Source organism: Tubulanus polymorphus, chromosome 1 (genome assembly GCF_964204645.1).
Source record: "Tubulanus polymorphus chromosome 1, tnTubPoly1.2, whole genome shotgun sequence".
Lineage (NCBI taxonomy): Eukaryota > Metazoa > Nemertea > Palaeonemertea > Tubulaniformes > Tubulanidae > Tubulanus > Tubulanus polymorphus.
In genome coordinates this window covers 3565236-3592507 of record NC_134025.1, presented here as the reverse complement: position 1 = coordinate 3592507, position 27272 = coordinate 3565236, and the positions used below count along the sequence as shown (strand labels likewise).

At 35.4% G+C, this 27272-nt stretch overlaps 4 protein-coding genes and 1 non-coding gene across 10 annotated transcripts; 3 read left to right on the top strand and 2 right to left on the bottom strand.

Moving 5' to 3' along the window:
• Positions 1-1981: 1981 nt before the first annotated feature.
• On the bottom strand, positions 1982-6327 carry LOC141915049 (acyl-coenzyme A oxidase-like protein). Of its 2 annotated transcripts, none has more exons than XM_074806446.1 (16): positions 6193-6327; positions 5507-5603; positions 5300-5383; positions 5039-5224; positions 4841-4955; positions 4522-4681; positions 4303-4435; positions 4177-4211; positions 3975-4091; positions 3739-3892; positions 3569-3658; positions 3253-3362; positions 3068-3179; positions 2897-2984; positions 2645-2817; positions 1982-2560 (listed from the first exon to the last, which is right to left on the bottom strand). In XM_074806446.1, the coding sequence occupies exons 1-16, from the start codon at positions 6318-6320 to the stop codon at positions 2390-2392; spliced, it is 1953 nt and encodes a 650-aa protein (XP_074662547.1). In that variant the 5' UTR covers positions 6321-6327; the 3' UTR covers positions 1982-2389. The 2 variants fall into 2 exon arrangements, with proteins under 2 accessions (XP_074662547.1, XP_074662548.1); XM_074806447.1 differs by having other exon boundaries at positions 3068-3176.
• Positions 6328-6370: 43 nt separating this feature from the next.
• Positions 6371-9848, top strand: LOC141915056 (tRNA pseudouridine synthase Pus10-like). Of its 3 annotated transcripts, none has more exons than XM_074806458.1 (17): positions 6371-6447; positions 6688-6824; positions 6909-7028; positions 7112-7198; positions 7272-7306; positions 7391-7493; positions 7573-7634; positions 7744-7789; positions 7866-7939; positions 8023-8108; positions 8189-8314; positions 8389-8445; positions 8523-8599; positions 8667-8887; positions 9081-9179; positions 9256-9355; positions 9436-9538. In XM_074806458.1, the coding sequence occupies exons 2-17, from the start codon at positions 6705-6707 to the stop codon at positions 9478-9480; spliced, it is 1458 nt and encodes a 485-aa protein (XP_074662559.1). In that variant the 5' UTR covers positions 6371-6447; positions 6688-6704; the 3' UTR covers positions 9481-9538. The 3 variants fall into 3 exon arrangements, with proteins under 3 accessions (XP_074662559.1, XP_074662558.1, XP_074662557.1); XM_074806457.1 differs by lacking the exon at positions 6371-6447 and adding an exon at positions 9816-9848 and having other exon boundaries at positions 6506-6824; positions 9436-9505; XM_074806456.1 differs by lacking the exon at positions 6371-6447 and having other exon boundaries at positions 6507-6824.
• A 2890-nt stretch (positions 9849-12738) lies between these two features.
• LOC141915045 (PAX3- and PAX7-binding protein 1-like) lies at positions 12739-19251 on the bottom strand. Its single transcript, XM_074806439.1, has 20 exons — positions 18946-19251; positions 18509-18629; positions 17866-18173; positions 17365-17558; positions 17173-17281; positions 16961-17087; positions 16767-16882; positions 16416-16686; positions 16153-16342; positions 15891-16008; positions 15731-15800; positions 15466-15578; positions 15023-15222; positions 14545-14698; positions 14301-14416; positions 13839-13915; positions 13678-13744; positions 13458-13604; positions 13219-13370; positions 12739-13125 (listed from the first exon to the last, which is right to left on the bottom strand). The coding sequence occupies exons 2-20, from the start codon at positions 18625-18627 to the stop codon at positions 13032-13034; spliced, it is 2742 nt and encodes a 913-aa protein (XP_074662540.1). The 5' UTR covers positions 18628-18629; positions 18946-19251; the 3' UTR covers positions 12739-13031.
• Positions 18838-27200, top strand: LOC141915048 (mitogen-activated protein kinase kinase kinase 7-like). Of its 3 annotated transcripts, none has more exons than XM_074806443.1 (16): positions 18838-18992; positions 20575-20800; positions 21323-21461; positions 21545-21669; positions 21944-22072; positions 22169-22226; positions 22303-22375; positions 22464-22527; positions 22611-22804; positions 23005-23182; positions 23479-23550; positions 25073-25342; positions 25983-26137; positions 26218-26273; positions 26366-26456; positions 26757-27200. In XM_074806443.1, the coding sequence occupies exons 1-16, from the start codon at positions 18933-18935 to the stop codon at positions 26829-26831; spliced, it is 1965 nt and encodes a 654-aa protein (XP_074662544.1). In that variant the 5' UTR covers positions 18838-18932; the 3' UTR covers positions 26832-27200. The 3 variants fall into 3 exon arrangements, with proteins under 3 accessions (XP_074662544.1, XP_074662545.1, XP_074662546.1); XM_074806445.1 differs by lacking the exon at positions 18838-18992 and adding an exon at positions 20232-20383; XM_074806444.1 differs by lacking the exon at positions 23479-23550.
• LOC141898170 (U2 spliceosomal RNA) lies at positions 24704-24896 on the top strand. The gene has a single exon (XR_012618521.1). It is a non-coding gene; the product is annotated as a U2 spliceosomal RNA (small nuclear RNA).
• Positions 27201-27272: the final 72 nt, after the last annotated feature.

The window sequence follows — 27272 nt, the reverse complement described above, 5'->3', positions numbered from 1 at the left end:
GTTCAGATCGACAAAGCGGCCGTAGCCCTTCTCGCAGTCCATCTAGACATAAATCGCCTAGTGAAGATGGTGAAATAATCTCTGATAGTAGCCATAGCCCTCTGCAAAGACGGTCTCTACAACAGCAACAAGTAGTCATGCACATGATTACAGAACCAAAGTCTCAGTCTTCCTCATCTGATAGCGACAGTAGTGACCAGCCACATTGCCACAAACGTTCATGGACCAAATCAACGTCGCATGCAAAACTGAAACAGTTACAAGAGACAGCGGTCATAAAAAAGACGGTCGACAAAAAGAAAATATCCCCGACGAAGAATCAATCGTCAGCTGTCAAATCTAAACAGCCAGTTACACAAGGAATATATCCACTGCTGACATCATCAGAAGATGAAAGTGATTACGAAAAGTTTAAGAAAACTGACCACAGAACCATTCAAAAGCAAAGACGGTAAGTGAATCATTTATTTCGCGGTTTCATATGATTTCTTTTTAAGATGATGTTATATTTTTTCGTTGTCGTTTCAGATAACACTTTGTCCCATAAAACTCTAGAAAAAAAGAAAAGAATGAAAAATCGTATGAGGATACCAAAAACTATGTATATATGACTTATTGTCAGCCAATATCTATATATACATGTATCAATGTAACTTTTTCGCATTTCCCTATCACTCACATGTACATTTTATATTATTGTACATAGATAAAAGGCAATCGTGTAAATACACATAGTTATGTATTTATTTTTCTGGGTGGATCTTACATGTATGCATGGAGAGGAACACTTAGTGGCATTGCATGTTGCTGTATCATATAGTTTGTGGAATAGATGTTGGTGATGTATGTATTTCTAGCCTTTCAGGAGTACCTGGTAGTGAATTATTCATAAAAGAAAAAACAGTATTCATGCTTAATGTGTACTCGTAATTCAAGTAATGCTGTCTAAAATCAACTGATGTGTCACTTTGTGTCGTGTGTTGTTTTATATATTAAGATACATTACGGGCTATTGCAACTAATGTACAAAGGCTATTGCAGACTTGAGGTAATCATTTAGAACGATAACTTCTAGGACAGAATTAGATTATATTTCATAAATTGTGTCGACAGATTTTAAGAAATTCATGTGTATTACACAAATTTGACTTCTTTTGTATTTTTGAAGTCTCTTCTCACACTTTATGATAGTAATTCAATGTAAAAAACACTTCTGGTATTGTGGTTTTGTGTATTAGATGGACGAGGCGCCTTAAACTTAGGGCTATCAATTATACTTTTCATACAACGTGAAAATCTTAGGATTTATGCCTATTATCTATATAACATGCATAGCATACATTATAAGATCAGTAGTTTTAGTCAAATACATATATTATTTCACTTCCTTTAATATGTATATTGCAGTGGTCATTTATTTCTCTGAATCATATACTTATGCTGTAATAAACAGAAAATTTTATTGGCAATGAAATTTCATCTTATCTTGTGGGCTTTGATATCAAGTTTTTCGTTGAGTGAGGCTAAGGACAGCAGCCAATTCGGTGGGGGGACGTCATTTTTCATCCAGATTTTATTTCGCAACAGAACCAGACTGAACCACCAAGCAAGACTCGTGGATCTATATAAACTCAGGAGGGCCAATGTTCTATAACTTATGAATCATGAGGCTTTTCATATTATCATTCACAACTCAGTAACCAGATCCAACCACGTGGGTTGTGCAAGAACAGGAAAATGAAAAACATGAACCGTCATCATTTCTTTCCGTTTTATAAACTGGAATAAAACTTATTAAAAAAAGCTTCAAGATATTGGCTCTAACACTCAGATTTTCCGATTCCTCGTGTTTTTCATAATGAGATTCTATGTGTATAAATTTATCATCCAGTAATCCTCTATTGATCTTCGTCGAAATTAACAAAACCACGCCGAAATTTTTCTAACATACAATTGAAATAACAATATCAGTATTGCACCTTAATATCTTTATTTATTAGTTTATCAAAAATAATTATAAAATTAATTTATTGTAACAAGCTATCTCTCGCAAGCCCTATTTCAATAAATAATAACATTTATTTAGAATGGCATGCACACATTCAAATTCTAAGTACCGGTACATAATAAATATTCGTTTTAAACTCCGTTTGCTAAATCTTCATTGAGACAATAATATTCAATTGAAATACAATAAGTCACCGGTAAAGTAGTTTCAGGTGAATTATAACAGTGATTTTCAAGCAATGGTTTCATACACGCAAGTGTACATTGTTAATACAGAATCAATATATCTATTGCACGATTATGTTACATTGCTTCAGAAAGAAGACATGGCACTGAATGGAATTACAGCTGTTTATGATGATGTTAATTTAAGGTAAAGCATTCATAATTTCGATTTGACTTTTTCTTCGTTGTTCAACTCGGGGAAATATGCCCACGGAGCACTTTCATCATAGTATCCAGCTATTGGAGCTCCGACACACACATCAGGATGGTCAAATGCTTTTATTATAGATAAAGCATGCTGTCGAGTTTCTTTACACAATTCAAGCATCTGAAAAAATATAAATCGCACAAGATTTTGTGCGTGTACTTAGAAAATCATTTCAGAAAACTACCGGTACTGCTTTCAACTCACCTTGTCTCTCAGCAACTTCGATTCAGATTTTGTAAGATAGTTAGCTTCCAAGAACCAAACTCTTTCATTATACATAATATCAATCGCATGCAACAATAAAAACTTATCTAGGATGGATTTTGTTTCCTGATCAGTGCAGGAATCAACCACTAGTTTGAACTGCTCGAGAGTGACTAAAATACAGGAACAAGTATTATGGTACATTGTTTAATATACCGTACAATTAATTAGTGAGACAATACCGGTACATACCCCTTTTAACATAACACCATCCTAACTCAATGGAATGATCTAAACACTGGTTCCATGCATCGAATGGCTCCATCCCTTCATTGTCAACCTTAGATATAAAATCAGTATTTTATATATTTCTACATTCAAGAGTAGTGACACGGGTATATTGTCATCAGTCGTGATACTAACCTTACTTTTCAATCTTTTACCCAACATTCTCAACAATCTGCTTTCCTTAAAGCTCAATGCTTGAATCGCATATTCAACGCTGCACAACGGCATTGATGATATCGCAAATCTACTTTAATTAGAAAATCATTCAAAATTTTAATTATGACAACCGTCTTTCATCAATAATCATCTTATGGAATTACCTCGTTTTTAGTGCATCTCCGATATCATCAGCCCACACAGAAACAACTCCTTGCATTTTACTATTCTTGAATCTTTTTGCATAATCAATTAACAGTTCTTTAGTAACTTGCTAAAAATGAAAAAAATATTAAGTTTTAATTAACAGTCTACACCAGGGTCCAGTTCCACAGTTCCGATTTAAGATTAAACTCTGCTCATTGAAAATGAACTAACTTTAACTTAAGAGTTAACTCTAACTCACAACTGTGGAACTGGGTCCAGCCTTGTATCTAAGATAGAAGAACGTCATTATGTGACTACAGTATGTAAATTCACCTGAAGCATCACCATGTTATCGCCCTCAAATGTAGTGAATATATCAGCATCACGTTTCAATGAACACAATCGATTCACTTCCATGAAGCCCTGAAAAGTTAAAATGAATTTATTAAATGACCGAGAGCATTTCAGAAATGGTGAGAGTATATATTTCTACTGGTACATACCATTCCACCAGTGCATTCCCTACATGCCTGCAGCGCACTGATACAGTCCCACGTGGCATATGCTTTCAAACCAGCGGCTAAAGCTTGAAACTTTCGGTTTTCAACTAATGGACGTTTTGCATAGATTTCTTCTGATAATATATTACCAGCATAACTGCAATTATTCATTTACAAAATGCTGTGACAATTAGTGAAAACCTGCAACATTTCTGAAGATTATCAGATGACAAACATACCGAATGGAAAACGTAAGCGCTAATGAGGTAGCTAGATGAGGCATCAAACGTAGCTGATGAGTTAAATAATCCATGATTATCTCTTCGGGTTGATTTTTCTTACCAAACTGTCTCCTCCTAAACATGTCAGAAAATCATCGATACCAACACATTATAGATAAGACTTAATAAGATGAAATGAACTACGAGAAATATCTCCTACCTCGTACTATATTTGATAGCTATTTCTAGTCCAATCTATAAAATGATAATCGCAAATCTACCATTATGGTTTAATGATTATACTTAGTGCTAAAGAAAACTAGATACATATTTTCACAACACTTACCTTTGTGGATGCTAGTGCTTGGTAACATACAGCTAATCTACATCCAACCAGAGCAGCGAGCATTGCGTTGAATCTTGCGTCATCATTTTTGATAGTCGATGAATAAATACCATCTGGAGATACGTCCCCAAATCTGAATATATACATATACATATATTTCTTCTGTTTTCATGTGAACAATTAAAAGCACCCAATTTGCCTCTCTATCAAATAATCTACCTGTTCAACAAATTATTTCTGGGAATTCGAATATTGTTGAATGACAGAATTCCATTGTCAACACCGTTTAATCCTCCTTTCGGCCCAAGATCCGAGACAGTAACACCAGCTTGTAAAACCCCACGTTCATCTCGAATTGGCACGACAAAGCAGTGTGGACCTACAACAGAAATAACAGGACATCAGAAATTCCCTTCATCTGCGGTTCTGTAGTTGTGAGTTAGAGCGAAGTCTGAGTTGAAAATTAACTCAATTTCAATGAGTTAACTCTCTGAATGCAGAACTGTAGATTTATAGCATTCGATGCAAAAATTTCAACCTTTGCAATCATCATCAACATAAAGCTGAGCAAAAACAGCAGCGAAATCTCCATTCAGAGCATTTCCAATATACATCTTATAAGAATCTGGTGACGGTGAATTGATAACAAACTCCTGAAATATATAACAATACATAATGTGTACCTTTTAACAATGAAACAATTTGATGACAATTTTAGGTTTATCTTTCTATTTACCTGGGTGTTTTTGTCATAATGAGCCTCAGTTTCAATTCCTCGCACATTGCTACCATGACTGAGTTCAGACATTGCGAACATCCCTGTATACTGGAGCCCTTTAAGAGGTCGGTACCATTTCAATATTTGGTCTTCAGTACCGAGATTCAGTATTGCACCACCGAATAGCCACACCATTACACCTAACTGCAATGATAAATGAATAAACAGGGCAACATTGGGTTAGATCCATGATGGATTTTAATAGCCAGAGGGACATACCTTTATTCCAATAGATGAATCTGTACTGGAACCTATTTCTCCTATGGCTAAACCTTTATTAATATGACCAGCATTATTGATTACCTGATGATTGAAAAGTATATACAGAAGGTACAATGAAACATTAATATGAAGACTTAGAAAACTTATTGACATCAAAATGATGTTATAGCTATTTCAATGAAAAGCTGGAGTTTTCACACTTACAATGTCATCAAAACCACCCTGGACTGCTGGTAGTCTGAATAAACTTTTAGCTCGTTCAAGAGTAATCGCCCGATGTTCATCCATTGATAAATCATATCTGGAAATAAATAAAAGGCCCAGTCAACAAGGCTAAAGCATACATGGGCCAAGTCTGAATACCAGACGTTGTTATGGTCCTGAACAACGGCTAAAGTCTATTTATTTTCTATTGTCCACGATCTTTTTGGGTTATTTCGCTTAATTTTGGGTGTGCATAACTCAAATAGGTCTTAATCGAATCAGTAGGGCTGTGCAGTCCAGATAAGATAAGATTTATTTTTTACACAATGCCATAGCGCCTCATAAGGACCACGAGCAGCCTAATTGATACAGATACAGATACAGACTAATTAAGTAGGTCCATCTTAGTCTTTGACTTTGATATATGAATGAACAGGATGGACCAAGGGCAAGGGGCCTACACAGATTGCAGTACTTTAGTACTATTGTTCCATAAGATTGACAGTCAAAATGGTAATTTCAACAGGGCTTACTATTACTAACAATAACATGATATAGACTAATAACTTAGCGACCGGCACCTGGGTACGGTACTACATCCACAAACATCATGAACTAAAAATAAAATGTAGGCAACCGATGAAGTAAGAATTCATTCATTGACAATATTCAAATTTTTTGTTTACTTCATCTTGAAAAGGTCATTGTTCCGTAGAAAAGCTCTTATTTCGTCCTTCACTGGTCCATATTCGCCGTCAATAATTGCTTTTAATTTTGACACTTGTGATTCCATCGATGAGGAGGCAGCCGCCATCTTTAAATCATGTGACCAATTCAATTCAATTCAATTGAAATTGTGACCGACTTCGCGGCAACATGTTGCTTTTTTAAGTCACGATTAGATCGCTTAATTTTATTATTAGGAGCTGCTTAATTGCCGAGTAAGAAATAGTTCATGGCATCTTAAACCATTAATCTTTTCATGAGGAATGGTCTACACTTTATCACGTATACATTATACATGGATGATTTGTTTTTTTATGTAAAAATATCTATTCGTAACTCCCATTCATGAATATCAACATTACCCCGGAGCGCGCACACATTTTAGGTTCGAATCCCTATATCTTTTGCATCATGGCAAATGTATTAATTCATGAAAAAGCGTTTCTTTATTTCAGATAAGCGGAGGTTCACGATGTCCATACCCTGTAAGCCATCTGTTGCATCAGTATTATTAGATATAGGATGCTGTGCCTTGTGTGCACTGCGTCTCAGTGGTGAAAAGGACAGCCTAGTTTTCAATAAACAGCCACAGGTAATTGATTATTATTAGTGAACTAATAAACAGAACTTTCAATGAGAAACAAGGCTTTCTAATCCTTACATCTTCTTTTATAAGGAACTCCAAGCACATTTAGAAGAATTGACATCAGAAAAATCTTTATCTATCACTCAAAATGTTTGTTGTAGCTGTTTAGGAATTCTTCAAGAACATACAGCTGACGATTTTATAGAAAAGGTAGTGAACCTTATCAAGATAAGACAAATGGTGTATGATTTTCATATTCAATCATTAAGCATAAGCTTTTTCTCTCTTTTTAGATATCAGATACGATCAAATCCACTGACCATGAATTCCATAATTTCTTTTGTTCCATTACGTTACCAATTTGTGTGTTGAAAAGGGAGGTAAATAGCAGTGGAATATTTATAAAAAAATGCAAATATTTACTTTAAACTTGAAGCATTTATTTACTTTCAGCATTCAATTTGGTTAACTATCAAGGATAAATGCCCGTGAGTGTCAAAGCAAATGTACATTATCTTTTGATGGCTAAATTTTATATTCAATTAAGCGACACCGGTGTGTAAATTTTTTAGGTCTTATGAAAAAGAAACTGATGTTCTTCAAGTTAAAGATGTTTGGAAAAATATTTGCATGACTCGATTGGCTAAAAAGTTAGGAGTACCTTTTCAACAAGAGGTTTGTACTTTAAATAATGTTAAAATTCTGTTGTTTATTGCTATAGGCCTAGATATTAGATTATTGGTCTCGTTTTCAGAGTCCTTTTGAAATATCCCTTACCTTCACTTATGAGAAAAATAATGAGGAACTTTCATTTCTGTAAGTATTTTTAACCTTCATCTGATGACATTGGTAACCTAGACACTTTGTGCATAGGTACTTCTGTTAGGCCTATTTAGGTTGAATTAGTAACTTATTACTATTTTAGAACTGAATTGTTTCCTGAAATTTTCAAAAAAAGGAAGAACAACAGGGTAAATACAGATAGAAACCTTTCATACAAGTCCATTCAAAATTCATTAAGTTAACACAATTCTATAATGATTTTAGTATGGTTGGGAGTTGTTTACTCGAGCTAATGTTTCTAAAGCTTTAGACTCATGTCTTGAATCCTCATTCAAAAAGTAAGTGTGATTAGAGTTGCATATTCATTGTTTGATTGACTGCTTCTTGGGTCGTTCTCTTTATTTTGGAAATGTGTTTTTAGGTATTCACAGTGTCCTCCAATAAACCCTGTACTGAAATCTATTTGTGATAAGATTTCATGCTCACATTTATCCTTATATATGGCTGGTAAGTATAAGCTGATATTCAGAAATGAGTAAATATGTTATTCATTGATCGCTGATGTTGTTCTGCTTGAAATATTTCAGGTCGTTATAACAAGTATTCAAGGAAATTGAGTCAGACTCCTTGGTTAATTGATGGCGAAAAGAAAATGGAATCATCAGTTCAGGAAAAAATCTGTGATATTTTGGAAACTTATGTCAAATCCGATGGTTAGCATTTTATGAACCTGTTTGAACCTGTGATCGGAGAATATAATACAAGTTATGAATGAATGTTGTTTCAGATTTGAAGTTTTCATCGTCTGGTAGAGAAGATGTTGATGTACGTATGTTGGGCAGTGGTAAGTAGTGATTGTTAGATGGATGTTCTCAGTCCTGCAGAAACTGCAAGTGAATATTGATTTTTTCACTCGTTTAGGTCGCCCCTTTGCTGTGGAATTTATCAATCCAAAGCGAACTTCTTTTTCGTCTGAAGACATGAAATCTCTGCAGCAGGTAAAATTGAAAATTTCTATAAGATTCATTATAATGTAGGCATAATTTGCTATTACTTTTATTTCAGATGATCAATTCTGCTTGCTCTGTCGTTCAAATCAGAGATTTACAAATGATCACTAAGGACGATACAAGTAATTTGAAGGATGGAGAAATGGAGAAAACAAAGTCGTACTCTGCTTTATGTTGGGTTAAAGACGCTGTAACTCAACCAACACTTGACAATAAAATCAATGGAATTACAGACTTAGTACTAAATCAAAAAACACCTATAAGAGTTTTACACAGGTATGAAATTAATATACAGTGAAACCTCTACTATTGCATATATCAAACCTTTATTTTATCCCAAATAAGACAATGGTATTAATTCCATAATGTAAACAATGAAAATCCACCTCTGAAATTCTTCAAAATGAATTAAAAACTGTAAAACTTGCCTCATTTCATTGGTTAAGTTTTAATTCATCTGGTATTTCAGGCGCCCCCTGGCAGTTCGAGAGAGGACTATTCATTCGATGTCTGCAGAATATCTAGACAGACATCACTTTAAATTGTCATTGAAAACTCAAGCCGGAACGTATCCTTTTAGATAACTGTTTGTCATAACTGTTTGTTGTATTTTGAATACTACCCTTAATTCAAGTGTTCGATAGTTACATCAAAGAATTTGTTCACGGAGATTTTTGTCGAACTACACCAAATTTAGGAAGTATACTAGAGTCAGAGTGTGATATTTTAGCTCTGGATGTCGAGGTAAAACATAATCAATGTTTTCGATTGATTGCTCTCATGTGTTTTGTATTTTGTAAAGTATGCTTCATATTTCATTTCAGAATGTTCAACTTGATTGGCCAAAGAGAATAGACTCAGCGGAGTAGTGAATTTTGCATTTATTTTGTGAATGTAAGTTGATAATAAAACTTTGCCTCATCAGATGAAATATCAGTAGCGTTTACATCTTTGCGTCATCCATGGAAATAGAAACAAATCCAGCGCCCTTAATCATACAAAAAAAAAACTACTGTGAAAACTGAGATTCTGTAAAAACTGTTTTTATTTCACAAAAATTTAAATTCTATGTACAATTTCTGCATCAAATAAGACATTCATAAAATGGTAAGCATTTGAAATATTTGAACAAATATTCATTGAAATAGCACAAGTAATAGTACACAGTCTGTATGCATTACTGTATTTGAATTTTCCATTCTAGCACATCAGATATATTTGGACGGAATTATTGAAAGCACATATATCAACACAGTGTGCATCACAGTATTTAGCTGCTCCATTCTAGAAAGATTTGACTAAGCCCACACTTCTGCGAATTGCATACCGTTTATTTTCAAACCATTTCTTGATGTTTTTTTCCGGTAATCCAGTAGCTCGCCCCAACTGAACAATATCGTACGATTTTGGATACGGATGAGTGATATTCGCCTGGAACCAATCGTTGAGAACTTTAGTGTGCGTCGATTTCCTCGATAGTACAACGTTCGATTTCACAATTTTAGAGTCCGTCGCCGGTACGATGTTGCTGATATTTTGCTTGCGACGTCTGGCTAGTCTTTGTTTCATCGTAGAATTTTGACAATTGAGCTGCGCTTTGAAGTATTTCAGATCCTGCGATGTTTTATCGACGAGGTGAAGTAAATCATCATTGAACTGAAGCTGCACTAAGTAGTATTCACGGCTTTTGTACGTAACTCGTGCCATCGTCTTCCGTTTGGTATCATCTGCCTGAAAAAACAAACACGAATAAGATTATTTCAAATGAAATTATTTTTTTTAAGATTAGTACTTTAATTCAATCGCAATATCGGCGGTAATCTTACCTGTTTATATGATTGAATGTATTGGTCCCATAGATGAGGGGCGCTGTATCGATTTACAACTTGATGTAATTCGGCTTCAATCTCTCGCAGACGGATGACGACCAGATTTGACGATTCTTCGCATGTGAAAATTAATTGAGACATTCCGCTGTCTTCAGTCACCGGGGTAAACAACGAACAACGCGTGTTAATGGGAGACATGAGAAGAGACCCTGGTTCCAAATACGCATGATTCGCCACTGGTGTTGAAGATAAGAATTGTCCAGGATTCGATGCGAGAAATGATGTACAAGAAGTATTAGGAGTGGAAATATCCGATTTTTCGCTGAGTAAAACATAACTCGAGTTCTCCGAGTCATAAACATCATCACTGAGTTCAACACTAAAGAAATCCGAAAAACTTATATCCGTTACATTAGATGTCGATTGACTCAAATGAACATCTACGCAATTCTCCTTGTTTTCCTTTTCATTGTTCACCTTATCGAAGCGTTCAATGAGAGATGTCAGGTTTAAACTGCTGCTACTGTTGCAATCACCATTTGAACCGGACGAAAGGAGATCACTGTCGAACAGACTGTATGACGATAAGGATGACGGCTGAATTTCATCACTTGAACTCATCGCATATCTTGATTCGACATGCAGTGATGTTTTGCTTTTGCTGTTTTCGCTCGGGGACTCCATGGTGGTATTCACAGTGAAATTCGAACCGAAACTATTGCTGTAATCAAGCTCTGCTTTCAGATCGAATATTACAATTTCTTCTTTGTCATCAATAGCAGAAACTTCTTCAGCGATGACTTTACAAAGTTCATTCTCAATTTCTTCTACTTCAACACCCAGTCCATCGTTAAACCATTCATCCATGCTGCCTATGATATCTGCGGGTTGGATGCTCACTTCTTTCTCACATTTCAACAATTGGAGGACATTTTTCGTGTTTTCAGATGCATTGTCTAGTAGATGTCGAAGGTTGCGACGTAGAAGAGGTTTATGATGCATGACTATGCTCGGAGTGATCTCAGACACGGGTGTTGATACGGATTCTGCCATTTTTCTCGAGGTTGTAGAGTTGTTACTGTTGAACAGTGGAATGATTTCTCTCCAAAAACTCGGGGTATTTATACCCATAAGACCAATGTCCTAACTTACATCCTCATTTTGATTGGTTTATTTCTCTAATTAAAGCTAATTGCTTTCCTCTCATTGGTCAAACTGTTAAATTACCTGTGACTGTTGTTTCAAATTTGATCAAGAGTTTTTGATCTGAAGTTAAATTACTTGATTAGTCTGGTCACTAATTTTGTTAGGTCAGCAAACAATACTATAGGCTAACTGTATCATCTGGTATATTCATGATGAATGAATATATATTACATGTAGTTATCACTGAAGATATTTCAGCAAAATCTAAAATTTCATATTTCCGTTATTTAACTAACCTTCAGGAAATACGCTTCCTCAAATGTTCTAAATGTTTTAGCAATAGGCCCATTAAAACCATACATAACTATACATCTTATATGAAAGACAAATTACAGAATTTTAAGCTTTTTGAGTTTTATGCTTAATTCATAGCTTGAGATGTATGGCATAACAATCCACCTTCATTTGAATTGTGAGAATCGAAAACAGTATCCCAAGTAAATAATCATGTACATGAAATAAACATTCATATAAACTAGACTGAAGTCATGCAATGAATTTGAAGTTTTTACTCAGTTTTCTCACCTAAGTCAATATATATTTAGATGATTCAAAAACTATTCTTGATTCATTTTTCTTTTTAATCATCATACAAGATATTTTAACGAATTATCTTCAAGATTCACATTAATATATAATGTATATTACATAGAGGTTAAAGATTCTTATTGTATATTCATTGTTCCTTTATTCCAAGCACACTCAAGTGTAGTTCACTTTTCAGATCAAAGGATTTATTTTGTCTTTCATCACATATTAATTAGTTTGCATTAGTCCAGTTGACAAATTTAAGTAATTCCGTTAAAATTAACATGATTCCAAACTTGGTGCAGTGACGAGTGAACTGAAATCAGCAAGACTAATTTACCAGAACCTTTGATCAATAGATCAAAAGATGATAATTGATTGGTTTGTCAGATTCATTCAAGTCTATAGAATCAATAGAAATGGTTTTGTAGGCAATGCAATCAACAAATCAAGTGTTAAAAGGCTAACTGTCCTTGTATCCCTGGGACTTTGTTTATAGAAGAGATTAATGCACGAAAAACACCCAAATGCCAGGAATAGAATAAAAAGATTTTTTCTATCAAATGTCCATTTATTTACAAATGCTACAAAATCGTTGCTCCGTGATTTACAATTTTTAATTTATATTGAACGCACACAAAAAGTAGATCACTTTCAACACCAGGGTACAAAATATTAAATGCAGAAAACCATTTATTTCTTTATTCATTCAAATATATAAGAAGTTCTTTGAAGTGATACAATCCTTCAATCTAACCGGTAGTTTAAAATCAATGGATTTTCGAATATTTTGCAACACGATGATATTTCAGAGAGTTCAACTGTGATTTATCTATAGCAGAGTGACGCAGAAAGTTCTAAATCTTCAGGCTAAACTGATTAGCGAGTTGTATAGCATGGTCCATGGCATGAAGATTCACTAGTAATTTTGTTATCTGTTTCACTGTATCTCTGAAAATGAATATGAATATACAAATCATTATAAATGCATTGTACACGGAATGGTAGTTTTGACTGAATACAACTGGTTGTTATAGTGAATACCTGGTCTCCCTCTTTTTGAATTCAACTGCAGGCGTTGCTTGCTCCACTGTCTTCACAGACTGTACCAAAAATCGACAGAAGTTTTCCAAAGGAGGGAATGTACTGTCACCTTCAAGATTACCAAACCAGTGCTTCGGCAAATATGATATTATCTGCAAAGAAATACAAAATGGACATACGGTTGAAATAGTTTTGTTAAAATCACACAAATCTATACCGATAACCGACTTGATAAAGACCTTTTCACATTTTTGTATTCCATCTTGATTCATTGGAGAGTTCATCAAACCGAGAAGGATGTATCTGTTCAATAAACCATCAATAGCAACCTCTTTGAGTAGGCCGTCATTTAGCACCTCAGACCACGAAAGCACATTCCCAAATATCTGAAAGGAAACAAACATTTCTCAACAAATCCTAATGAATAACCTCTGTAGAATGGTGAAAGAAGTTGCATACCTTTATACAGCTCCATAGTTGTCTATGAAAGAATACACTAGCAGGGCTACCTCGATTAGCTGTTACTCTGTAAAAATATATCCAAAGCTACATTTATACAAATGTACAAGATCTACCGGGTATATGTAAGTCATATATCATCTAATGTACGAAAACCATACGTTTTAGGATAGAGAGGCATGAACACGTCATCGTTCAATGTTTTTTTCATTCTTTCAACAACAGCTTTTACTAATGCCTAGGAAAAGAGGGAAAAAATATATACATAACAAATATGGTTAACCCTTTCAGTGCGTCTACACCGCAGTGCGGTGTATAAATCAGTGATAGATTTTGCTAGTACACCGCATGGCGGTGTATTGATGTTTTAGTAAATAGTAATCTCTCTTGAAAAATGGCAGCACCTGTCAAACATAGTGAAATACTAGTAACTAACGATACACCGCACCACAGCGTAGATGCATTATAGTGGTATTCCCGTTGTTCAACACTCTAGGGTGGAATTTTTTAGAATTTTCAATTTTCAAATCTCCAGCACTATAGGGTATATAAGTCAGCACTGAAAGGGTTAAAAGTATTAACAAGTAGAAGAATGAATAATAAACGAAAGAAGTATCAATTACCTGAAGATTTTTACTTTCCATAGATATTGGAAAATCAGCTATAAGTTTCCTCACCAGGTTTGACAACTGTGCAGTTTGACTTGCAGATACAGGGTCCCACACTCCTTCGACATATACTAAAACATCCAAACAGAACACCTTAGAAAGTAACCCAAAGCCTGGTAGCTAAACAGGATGTGTAATCAATAAGTAAAACAGATGTTCTGTTACTTCCACGTAAAATAGAAATTTCTTTAATGCTTACATATGAGACGTGGCAATAAAACTTTATCGAGAATATTTGGCAAGAGTTTCAAATCATCGTCATCTTCTGTCATATCAGTATTTTCATTCTCTCGAAAGCCATAAAATATAAGTGACTGGAACCACGGTAACTTTTCCAGGCCCGTTGAACTGGTCTACAAACAAACAGAATTAACGAATATCCATGAAATGGAACAATCATCTATATTTTTTAAGTTGGCCCGGGGGTTAAAGTGTACTAGTGCATGTGTTAACACACAGCCGGTTCCTCAATAAACCTCACCAAACTTTCTTGTAATTCAGATTGGTGATGGTTAGACTTCAAGTCTGAAATATACACTTAGAAAAACATGTCGCATATACCCGATTTCAAAGGATAAGAACAACCCGGTGCTAGTCGTATATGAGAGATGTTTTCTCTTATTCAGTGCGGGTATTAATTTCGTTAATTACTAATTGAAGTAAAATATGATGTTCACCTCAAGTGGGTTCCATTCAACTAACTGTAGACGTATCAATGGTGTAAACAGTTTTGGTAGACACAATCCAATATACGCTTCTTTATACGAATCACCGTATTGAAATTTCCACTGTTGAAATCGATTCTTCACGCGTTTTATCTTGTAGAAATCTTCAATGACGTCATCGAACAAGCCGCAACATTCATTGTGTATTTGAACTAGAGCGAAAAAAGAAAAAGAACTTCAGAAATTGGAACCGGATATATTTTGTGCGTACACTCGGAACCATCTGCAGAGTTTTAAAGATTGTTTTGTTTGTTTATTAGGGAAAGTGAGAAAGACATGATCAGATCAGGTGGATATGCTGATCTGAGCATGTACCAGCATGAAGTTTTTCAGCAGGTGACGTCATCCTCCCGGTTGGGCAATCTCAGCTTCCAGAGAGAGAGATGAAAGGCTACCTCGCTCCTGATGAAATTTGGAGATTTCGGATTTGTTTTCTTCATCATCAGATGATAAGCCTTCCTTGTGATTATTAACGTCTTGTCCTTCTCTTGCTCTACGGCGCCGGGCACTGAAAATAAACATAATCCAGTCATTAAGGTATCAGTTGTAATGTGCGTATACCTTTTGTAAATTTCAAGGTAGATGAATATCTTTCTGTCTTTAAATCAATAAAAATATTTGTCTAAACCAAAAAGTGAACTTTTTCTCGAGAAATCTTACCGCCTGGCTTCTCTTTCAGCAGCTCTGCGCTGACGAGGAGAATCGGGTGCAACCGGCTGCGCAACTTTATCTAAAATTTAGATTTCAAATTGTATTTCTTTACATGTACCGGTACATTTTCCTATAAAGCGCTTGGAAAGATGGAGAAGGAAAGACTTACTAGGATTGTATTCGGCTGACTGATCTTTAATATCCTGTTGCCGTCTTTCACACAAACGTTGAGTACGTTGCTTCAACATGAATATGATTTTCTCCTCAAGATTATTGATTCGTGGAAGCTAATTACAATCAAAATAACAGAAACTAATTTTAGTACACAGCAATATACAAATCTAAATCAAATACAAATATTTCACAGAAAGGACTAGCTTTAATTTAATCATCAGTTGGAAAAAAGTCACATTTACATAATAAATATGTACCTTTTCATTGAGACATTCAACCAAGTCTCTAACATACCCACGCATCTCCTGGAAAAACTTATACTGTTCTTCCAAGGATGACACTTTACTCTCATAGAGAGAAATATCCTCTAAATTTGTGGCGAGGTCATTATCGACTTTATCCTTCTCAAACATATGAGTTCGATTCACTTGACTTATGTCCATTAATCTGCAGCAAACAATTACATATTCATCAATAAACTTGAAAGCGTGAATTTCAACAAAATATTTAGAATATTTACCTTTCCCGAAGAGCATTTTTAACATGTTCCACAGTAATCTGAGGCATTTCAGAAGGAGGGAGAGACGGTAAAGTGGGTGTCGTAGACTGTACATCCATAGATGGTAAGTATGTTGATGGTGGATATATTGTAGGATATATAGTTTGACTACTGGTATACTGATCATACAACGGTTGAGATGGCTGTTCAGGTAACACCTGCGGTACACTAACACCTTTACGTATTTGTTGTTGTTCCCATTCATTCATCTGATCGCTATCTTCATCACTCCCTAAATATATGCATCAAATTTGTTGGAATTAGCTTGAAAAAAGACAATAATTTTTCAGCGGTTTTTCGGTTCAATGTTACCGTGTTCAGCTGCAAGAAACTGGTCCCTCATCGCTTGTCGTTCTTTATCAAATACATTCGTTGCAAACGACATTCTCTGATTATCGTCATCATCGCTTACATCATTATCATCATCTCTGAATAATAAACAATTAAAGTGTTAGAAATGACATTCAAATTGATAAGAATAAACATTGTTCGATTAGTTCAAGTACCTCACAAGTCGTGATTTTTCATTTTCTTCCCTTACAGGTTCTTCTAATGGTAGAAAACCTGTTTCTCTTGCCATTTGTCTTTTCTTACGAGCAAGGTGTATCATATTAGCATCAGGAATTTCTCCACCTGTTCACAATTATCGTATTATCAAACAATTTAACATATTCAACAACTCAATTTCAATTTTCAGAGAGATGACGCTACTACTCACGCTCTAAAACTGATTTGAATGACGGTTTTTTCGGTCTGTCACTATTCTCTGAATCCGAACCAGAATCACTTTCATTCTCATCTCCATTTCTACTTTCACCAAATCTTCCCTGTGGAAAAGCAGATGATTGAATTACGATATTTCACCATATCATCACATACAATACAGACATCAAACTATAATTCAATTTACCTTTGGTTCATTGTTTTTATTAGTTCTATTCTGATATCCATCATCATCATAATCATAATCATCATCAGAATCAGTATGTTTTTCTTGAATTCTTTTCTTTATTTCCATTTCTTTTTCCTTACGACTTTCCGATTTCAATTTCTTAGCGATTTTCTGACTTCGACTTGATTTTTTAATTTGAAAGGTTTCATCTTCTATAACAAAAACAATTGAAAATAAATAGAAGCCAATTAGGCTATCTGTCGATAAGAATTGATAAAATAGAAGTCCAGGTAAAATATTCTATGACCAATTAATCTAACACAAGTTTTGATTGGTCTGTACCGATTCAGGATTTCTCTACTGGCCCGTTCGTTTTGACCAGAATAGGCTCTACCTTTTCCGGAAGAGTATAATCTGTATTAAACCAAGACCGGTGTAGAGTTTGCAATTTGGAATTGCCATTCCTATATATCGGACTACGTTCAATCGAAACCTGCTTAAGAGTTCAACATAACAAACCTTCTTCATCCTCTCCAAAGCTCAGTAATTTTTTCCCTGAACCTGTTGTTGTGAGATTTATTTGCTTCTGGTCACGTTCCTTTTTCCCTTTTTCCTTCTTGATTTTTTCCTTGAGCATCTGAATCGAAGGTGATTGCTCTATCGGTATTTCTATTTGGATACTTTCCTCATTTTCCGTTGTAGCAGTTGAGTTGGCATTCCTAGTTCCGTTGTTAGATTCATCTTCTTCATCGCTTTCAGCTACAACTCTTTTCCTGTAGTTCTTCCGAGGTTTTTTAAACAGGCTCATTATTATTATTTCTCCAAGCCTACAAGCAGTAAATTCAACGAAATATTTGCTTGAACAATTTTGTTAATTGTTTTAAGGAATGACCCATTTGGAACAAGCCTAATAATCATAACTAGTTCAATAAAATTAATTTGAAATTTAAGAGCAATGAGTTGGTGATGATGGTTTGATTTAAGTCTTAATTCAGCTTTAAACTTAGTTTTTAAGTGAGTGAATTAAAAAAGATTAATTAACAGACCTTAATTCTGATTATGACTTCATCAGTTAGAGTATAAAGACGATGTTTGAATGATTTTTAATTTGTTTTAGGTGCGTTTTCTCAACCCGGAAGTCAATTTACACGGTTCATGTCACCTTTGTAATAACGCTCGAAACGAAAATCGCGTCTCTCTCGATTCGCACTCGATGTCATCGGAGAGAAGCAAGACTCGAGCACCGTGGCAGGGTTTCGATGCCGTTGGAATCGAATCCATTGCTAAAGATGGACAAAATCGTTAATCTTAAAATTTTTGCTGAGACGGCGAAATATAAAAAGTCATTCCTAACTATAAATCCACCGTTCTAAGATAACCGTATTCAAAAAGAAATTAAATTTAAGGAAATGAAACTTAATTCGTACTCCTTACTTGGCCTTTTTTAGTGTGCTCAAGGAAAATTGAAATGAATGTTTCGTTTTACGCGTAACCTTTGCGCTTCAGGTCAGAAAATGGCGACCGGCAGCCCGCGTCAAAGTACATGAAAATAATCGAGTCGTTGTTCATTGATACAATACGATGTCATGGCTATGTCACCTGGATTTGTGGAAGAAATAGACTTCAATGAATTAGTGTTCAAAGAGGCAAGTTGATTACTTCGTAAATTCCTTTTGATCACTTGAAAAACGAAGACATCCTGCTGGTGGTGGATTCACCCAGCACTGGCAGCGGTTGTCTCCACCAGTGATCTCCGTCGCTCTACGATCCTAGTGTAACCAACCACCCAGACGCGTGCATTCAAATTCGCTGTACAGTTGCCGACCAGAATTTGGTCGGCTTTTTTGTCCGTGTTCAAACTGCGATATCTCAGCAAATAAACAACCGATTTTGATGAATAAACTATCTACACTAACCTTTATGATGTCTTACGTTAGTTCATTATATCATTTTGACGATAAATCTGATTTTAGTACGATTAAATTTAAGATACAAAAATGATGCGCTGTTTAGCGACGAGACACGCACCGCTCAAGTTGTCTTGTTGCTAACGAACTACAGTGTTACAATGCCTAGTTTCAAAGTGAAAAAATGGTGTCATTTTTGCTATTTCTGTATTTATATCGCATCAAGCACAGACTATGATGAAGGAACCTCCGAATGAATATAATAATAAGAAAACTTAATGTATGAGGTTTGTAACGATAGTTTATTTTTCACAATCGGTTTAGTGAAACCGGATTTCTGGTGGTTTAAAGCTGCAGTGATCTAAAAGTATCGAGAAAATGTCGTTCGCATCTTAGTGTCTGTGGTACATCAGACACTAAGATTCTTGGTGAAGTGGTGGATAGATGGTGGAAAATCTTGACACTTTCACTTGACCAACCAAGTCCTGTGTGGTGACTTGACAGCTAAAGCTTGACGGCATCATCTTACTGCATCATTAATGAAGTGCCACTATTAGTTTAGAAGAATAAGTGAACAATTTGAAATAGTGTTTAATCCAAGAATGGCTAATGAATTTGCCCGAAATATTTTAATTGGAGCGATAATTGTTGCTATCGGCTTATCGATATTAATCACCGATTCTATGGCAACAAGATACATTTACAAGCATTACAGCTATAAAAAGAAGCCAAGAAATGAGAAAAAATATCGAGCCGCACAAATGAGATGCGATGAATCGACAGAGTGCATCGGATTTATGGGACTCGAGCAGCTGAAATGTATTCGGACATGTATCAATCCTAAATGTTATAATGAAATCTATGCCGCTGATGAACTGGAAGAGGGAGAAATTGATGTTCGATTAACTTCGTTTAAAGGCTGTACACTGGAATACATGCCTAAATAGTTGAGAAATTCAATGCTTTAACGATGTACATAGCGTTTTAGATAGAAGATGAATAATTTTTATTTGACAGACTATGCTCAGCTTGTTATATATAGTTGGAACTTTTAGCTTCTCACTGGGATATTTTAGAAAATTTATGTGATATGATGGCTTAAAACTGCATGAAGAAACTCACATTTTCAGGTGAGTTGATTTGTTTGATTTGGGAGTTAATCAGTAATTTTGTATATTTTCAATAGTAACTATTTCACTTGTTGTTAAAAGGAACAATTCTTGATTTGAACCAATCCCAGTGAATTGCTAATCTTACCAACTTCATTCGTTGAATTGATTTACTTCCAATATTTGAAACTGTGGTGATTGGATTTTTACAGGTTGTTGGTAGGGGCACGTTTGGTGTTGTTAGTCGGGCTCAGTGGAAAGGCAGAGATGTCGCTGTTAAACTAATTGAAACTGAATCCGAGAAAAGAGCATTTATAACTGAACTGAAACAATTATCAAGGGTTAATCATCCAAATATTGTGCAGCTACATGGAGCGTCTACTGTACAGCCCGTATGCCTGGTTATGGAATATGCAGAAGGAGGATCATTATACAATGGTAAGGTCTCTAATTTGGTATACACTAGTTAGTTAGTTCTAATTTGGCCTTTTCTGAAATGGACCAAATCCATGCCATGCCCACCTGTATCCATTTGCAGATATTGCTCCCACTACTCGTCAGTTTTCGATTGCTTTTCTTATGACTGCCACGCACTGCCACACTCATTTTGGTGTGTGAAATACTGCTCTACAGTTTCAAAACCAATTTTCTTATTACTTGATCTATGGTTTTATGATGGGTGGAGGATGAGCCCTATTGTTTTTGACTATAGGTTATCCAAGATGGCCATTACTATTTTACATTCTTTACATCACTGACACACACTGGCCGAGGGGTATTCATTATGTATTTATGGTTATATCTGCTGTTACGACTGGTCCAGCTTGGTCTCCTGAATTGGAATGAAAAGGATCAGATTTAGTTCTAATTTAGTTCTAGATGTAGGCCTAGTGTGAACGCAGTTATATCTGCCCTATCTATACATGATTGTCATGCAAGGAGATACATTTTGATTTACAGTTTTGCATGGAAATGGTCCTCAACCAGAGTATACGCTTGCCCATGCTATGAGCTGGTGTTTACAGTGTGCAGTAGGTGTCCAATATCTCCACAACATGAAACCGAAAGCTCTCATACACAGAGATCTTAAACCTCCTAAGTATGTGTCATTAATAAGGAATATCTCTGTATTGCGCTGGTTTCAAATTTCTTAAAACTGATTCTGTGTCTTTCGTACTTCAGCTTACTTTTAATTATGGGAGGTACGATATTGAAAATTTGTGATTTCGGTACCGCTTGCGATATACAAACTCATATGACCAATAACAAAGGCAGTGCAGCTTGGATGGCACCGGAAGTTTTTGAAGGTATGATTATGATTTCCTACTACTTTGCAGAAAAGCATAAGGATAAGGATTTGTTGCTTCCAAGTGAAAGAACGTAAATGCAGAAAACCCGTTGATGCTTTGCAGCTATATTTTTGTCGTATTATTGTTGATGTTTGATTTGGAGTTTGTTTCGTTGCTATGACTAATTCCTAAGCATCGAGCACATGTGGCGTAAATAATATATTTATCTCGCAGATCAGGTGTTTTCTCTGACTTATGTCCACCATAAAGAGCAAAATGTTTATATTAACAGGTTGCAATTATAGTGAGAAGTGTGATGTGTTCAGTTGGGGTATAATTCTGTGGGAGGTTATAACACGTAAAAAACCATTTGATGAAATTGGAGGACCAGCATTCCGAATTATGTGGGCCGTGCACAATGGTATGTTAGAAAATATTTTCCTACTTCTCGAAAATGGTAGATAGATCTTGGTTTGAGCAGAAATAACATAAATTGTTAAAATCGTTTGAATCCTAGGGACCAGACCGCCAATGATTTCCAATTTACCTAAACCGCTTGAGATCTTAATGACAAAGTAAGTTTAGCAACCATTGTATTTAATTCTTAATTCATCATGTAAGCGAAAGGTGATAAATATTGGGTCCATTCAGGTGCTGGTCTAAAGATCCATCAGAAAGACCGTGTATGTCTGAAGTAGTAAGGATTATGTCTCATTTATTCCAAGTAAGGAGAAGTTTGATTTGATTCATTACACATTAGACTAATTTCGTCGTTTTCTTTAGATATTTATTGATAAGTTTACGTATTTTAGTTCTGCAAAGGAGCGGACAAACCTTTAGTGAACCCTCAAACTGAACAACAAATTGTTGTAGAAGGTGCGATTGAATTCTTATGAAATTAAAACGATTTTTCAATCTAGAAAATAGAAATACATTTTTGTCTCATGGCTATTCTTCAGAAACAACTTCAGGGTATGAATCGGAACTTCAAACAAACATGACTACATCAAATACATATAGAACTACTAGTGGCGCGACTAATGTGCCAACATCTCCATCTACGAACCATCAACCGGGATATATACTCGGACAGGGTGAACCGGTATCAATTGTTACACCCACTACACCAACAGCTAAACATGTCGTTGTTGAGGTAAAGATTTTTAGTTAATATTCCAGGCCTGTAGCGTGACTTTAATTGTATCGATGGGAATCGTTCATAAGCGTACAATTTCCAACAAAATCAGAAACGAACCACCCGCATATTCCTCCTCACACTGGGAGCCTGTATTCCCTCAATGTTTTCAGCATTTTGAGCATAGTTTATATCTGAGCTTCTGGTTCGCCTTACAGGAAAAGGTACCTGGAAGAACGAGCGCTCCAGCTTCCCTGGCTGCTAGTAGAGAAAGTCTCGATTCGGCTAAATCAAGAAGCAGTACGCCGTCATTCGAATTCAAACGATACTCTGCTGATCTATCAAAACTGGAAGAAGTTGATATTTTGTCTCAGGGGAATTTACAGAAACCAGAATGTAAGTGTTAATTTTACTTTTCTTCCTTTGAATCATTTTATGATATATAGCAAGTTTATTTGTAATGTTCCAGTCTAAATGTTTGTGTAATACCCTTATCAGAAAGCTAAAAGTTTGTAGTTTTTCCCACAACTACTACTAACACCATACACTATAGGATAGTTCAAAAGATAAATGAATACAATTCAGAACACTAGAATTAGATGGATTTTTGCACATCTGCAAAAAAAGACAACATTGTGGTTGAATTGTTCTGCTGCTACTAACTTTGCTTTTATGTATGTACATATGCTAAGATGGCCATCGAAGAACAGGATCTTTTGGTGCGCTCATTGCCAAAATGAGCGTTGATCCTGATTTTGCTTCAGGTGAGACTCTCTCTAACTCATCAGAATGTTGATTTCATTTACCGTCAACCAACTAATCAATTTCTGTACATTTCATTTTCATTAAGTCATTTGCTGCTCACCAATTTTTGCAGTGTGACAGTAAATGAAATGAAATGAAATCTAATCATGTTGAGTAGTTGTTCCACAAATCTTGGGCTGGCTATTATCTCAAAAGAGCAGCAAATGTTATAATTTGATTCTAAGCACTTTTAGTTTCTTCAGCAATATTAGTTTAGTTTAGTGGTGGATGTTTCCAATTATTTCTTATTACTGCATGTTTTTCATTACATAACAGTTATTTGGATATCTCGTAACACAATACATCCTGTTGCTGGTTGTATCAGAAACTAATGGGGATTGATTGAATAGTTTTAGATTATTTTGATTTTAGAAGAGTTAGTGTAATTGTACGTTTCATTATTAATGTTGATTAATCTAATCCAAGATGTATCTATTCTGTTACCTTTCCTATTCATCTAAATCCTAAATCCTAAATCGCTTTTGATATTATCCTGTCCCTCTTAATTAAAGATCATTTAGAAATCAAGCCAAATTTTCATCTTGTAGCATATTCACTCACTAGTAGGGTACCTTGTTTCAAGATTTTCTGATTACAGACTTCTGATAAGTATTAACGTTATTTAGTTTTATGCTAAACCTGCTTATTTCCTCTGATCAAATACACAAATGTACTTTTTGCTAAATAGGAGGCTGCGTTCAGTGAATGCGTTGTAGTAAACGAGGCCTTTGTGTGTGAATATTAATAGGAAACCCCACTGTTAGTATTATTATCTGCTCTATCGACTATTTATACACAACGTTCTACACGTCACACAAAGGGCGAAGGGTAATATTACGATGATTCATGCACACGCCGCTAGGGATCGACATTTTAACGAGAATTTCTCCGACGTAGTACAACAAAATCATTGATTTCTCCTAATGTAGATAATAGTAGTTCATCGACGTCTGAGGATAATACGATAAATATTCGAAATATGAACTATCTCGAAATTGCTAGGAATGTTATTTCGTAGGTTCGCTAACTAAAACAGCTTCAACTGAGAACTCGACCACTCATTACATTTATCTATGCTTTCTCCAATATATGAAATCGTGTACTTTCAACGGTATCGCTTCTCGGCCTATTGGCTAAGATCAAAGTGTAGTATCTGTTCTTATCAGCTTAATATCTGATACGCTCCCCATTGGGGAGCTTCGATATTAAACTGATTTTTGGCACTAGGTGAAGAGTCAGGGGCTTGCTCCGCCTTCGCCACGAGTTGGCCTGGTATTGCAGTACCTCCAGGATCGGCTCACTCCCTCTGGGAGAAAGTAATGAAATAAAAATAGAAAGTCCCCTCAAACTGCCCAGCTAACTGCAAGTTTTACCCGATATCTGTGATTGTCAAGGTTTTGCTGAATCAAAAAAACTAAAATATCTTGATTTATTTTCATATAATGTGATCAAAAATAGTTCAGTTATCCTCCTTATTTCTAGTTGTTCGTGGACATCGGCGTACTGGTTCCTATGGAAACTCACCACTCGCTACAAATACCACTAGTGGTATATCAAGTGCTGGACCATCATCAACGGCAGGAACTCCAGGTAGTCCACCGAGTGCTACGCCTAAAATGCCTCATGTCATGTCTGCGCCAAGTGACTTGAACGGTGTCCATTCTCCGGAGAGGTCTAAGAGTATGGAACAAAAGCCCGCTAATCTACCGGTCACAACAAGCTGTAATCGCAGTGTATCGTGGCATCCATCAGGTAGTTAAAATTGATTATAACCCCAGACATCTAGCAAGGGTTCTTTTATTCGAGAATGTCTTCACCTATCTGGTATGGTAGGCAAAATCATAACACGTAAAAGATTTGTGAAAATGAATATCAAGTACCAAGTTCGTACGGGTCGGAGAAAAATGTACATGCTTTTCTCATAGTCTCTTTACAAAAAATGTACCTGGTACATATTATGTGGACGAGACATATGATACCAGGTATCCTGAAATATGTCATAGCTGTCTTAATGCTATGTACAGATGGGGGGGGGGGTTAATAAGTAACCAGATTGTACAAGGGGAAGTAATAGAAACTGCAAAATTGCACGTACATACTATTTGAACGCTGCCTTAGATCATAAGGCTAAACAAAAATGATACCTTGTTTCTCCGCAGCGGCCGGGTCATTTTGCAAAATATGATAAAATTTATAAACAGTTCATTTCTATACCGGCCGGGTCTGTTATGGTAAAATTGATCACGATTTTTTAAAAAAGTAATGTATAGGGTAGATAGGCGGCCGGCCAGGTCAACATTTAAGCTCAGCAGAGCGGAGAAACAAGGTATCAATTTTTTTTAGCCTAAATTCATATATTCAGCATGATGTCATTCTCAATTATGTTTTATAGATCAAGCTCCTCCACCATCTCCTCTCAGCTCGTTGGGTTACACGAATAAGGATTCTTTAGATTGGTTGTCCATGTTAACAGATAAACAACTACAGCCTCTACCACCGTGTACCAGCAGCCCTGAATCCATGGAAATATTCAACCAACATTGTAAAGTAAGAACAAATTTTGTTTAAAAACCTCAGTGCTACTTCTATGACAATGATCTGGATGTTTATCTTCAATATTTTTGCAGTTGTCCCAGGAATATTTGAGGATTCAAACGGAAATCGCTTTGTTAACTCAGAGAAGGTAGAGCTTACCACTATTTCTAATTACCTATTTCAGTGTTATCTATCTCAGTTTTGAAATAATCCTATGTACTGGTATCTTTCTGAATTCAGACAAGAATTAGACGATGAGTTGAAGAGAGATGAACAAGAGCAGGACAAAAAGAAATCGATGGAAGAGTATGCAGCGTTATGCGGTGAAAATGTAAGTTTTCGTCTTCAAACTGAATCAATAAACAGAATATGGATGTAATAACGTGGTAAAACTACGCAATGAATCGTGAGAGACACAATCACAGGATTGAAAAAATCAAAACTATTAAAATTTATTGAAAACACTAAAAACCATCAGTTACTATAGAAAATGGTTTTTAGTATGAAACCGAAAATTCGGGTTTTTAATAAATTTAAATAGTTTCGATTTTTTTTTAAACTTTTTCGATCCTGTGATATTGGGACTTATATTCTATTGATGTAATAATTCATTGATTTATCTCTTTATTAGGAAAGTCTTGCTATGCTACATAAAAACTTGAAGAAACAAGTGGAAATGTTACGAAGTCAGAGAATACGCTACTGAAAATATAGCTGGGATCAATAGAGAAAGGAGAATGGAGGCACCAGGGACAAGTTGCTCAAAAGTTGTTGAAAGATAAACGGCCGATAAATACCATAGTAACAATGAACATTTAGTTGTCTCTATGTCAAATATCCAATGGTTGCCTCTTTACCAACATTTAAACAACTGGCCCCAGGAAGTTATCGTGTTATTTGACTGATGTTGTTAATTTTATAAAGACTTTATACGTACCGGTACTAATAGTGAAAACCTGCAGGATCAATCAATCAATGATGTGTTAATTATGATCTTTTATAATAATGAAACGTACCATTATCACTGTATATTTGTTGTTAACACAATGTTTGGGTGAAAAAGATTTTTGAATGTTTGTGTATTATATTGTATGTAATAAAAATGAAATTCAACAACATATAGAATTCTTTGTGGTTTTTGGTGCGC

Coding starts and splice junctions, on each gene's coding strand:
- LOC141915049 (XM_074806446.1), bottom strand. CDS start 6,320: ATGGCGGCTGCCTCCTCATCGATGGAATCACAAGTGTCAAAATTAAAA. Junction 5,384..5,506: donor AGGGTGGTTTTGATGACATT/GTAAGTGTGAAA, acceptor TTCAATCATCAG/GTAATCAATAATGCTGGTCA. Junction 4,956..5,038: donor ATTATGACAAAAACACCCAG/GTAAATAGAAAG, acceptor TATATATTTCAG/GAGTTTGTTATCAATTCACC.
- LOC141915056 (XM_074806457.1), top strand. CDS start 6,663: ATGAAAAAGCGTTTCTTTATTTCAGATAAGCGGAGGTTCACGATGTCC. Junction 7,307..7,390: donor ACTATCAAGGATAAATGCCC/GTGAGTGTCAAA, acceptor TAAATTTTTTAG/GTCTTATGAAAAAGAAACTG. Junction 7,635..7,743: donor AATGAGGAACTTTCATTTCT/GTAAGTATTTTT, acceptor TTACTATTTTAG/AACTGAATTGTTTCCTGAAA.
- LOC141915045 (XM_074806439.1), bottom strand. CDS start 18,627: ATGGATTCGATTCCAACGGCATCGAAACCCTGCCACGGTGCTCGAGTC. Junction 15,801..15,890: donor GTCAGCCGAATACAATCCTA/GTAAGTCTTTCC, acceptor TCTAAATTTTAG/ATAAAGTTGCGCAGCCGGTT. Junction 13,126..13,218: donor TTCAAAAAGAGGGAGACCAG/GTATTCACTATA, acceptor ATTCATTTTCAG/AGATACAGTGAAACAGATAA.
- LOC141915048 (XM_074806443.1), top strand. CDS start 18,933: ATGGCTATGTCACCTGGATTTGTGGAAGAAATAGACTTCAATGAATTA. Junction 18,993..20,574: donor ATGAATTAGTGTTCAAAGAG/GCAAGTTGATTA, acceptor GGATTTTTACAG/GTTGTTGGTAGGGGCACGTT. Junction 26,138..26,217: donor TATTCAACCAACATTGTAAA/GTAAGAACAAAT, acceptor ATATTTTTGCAG/TTGTCCCAGGAATATTTGAG.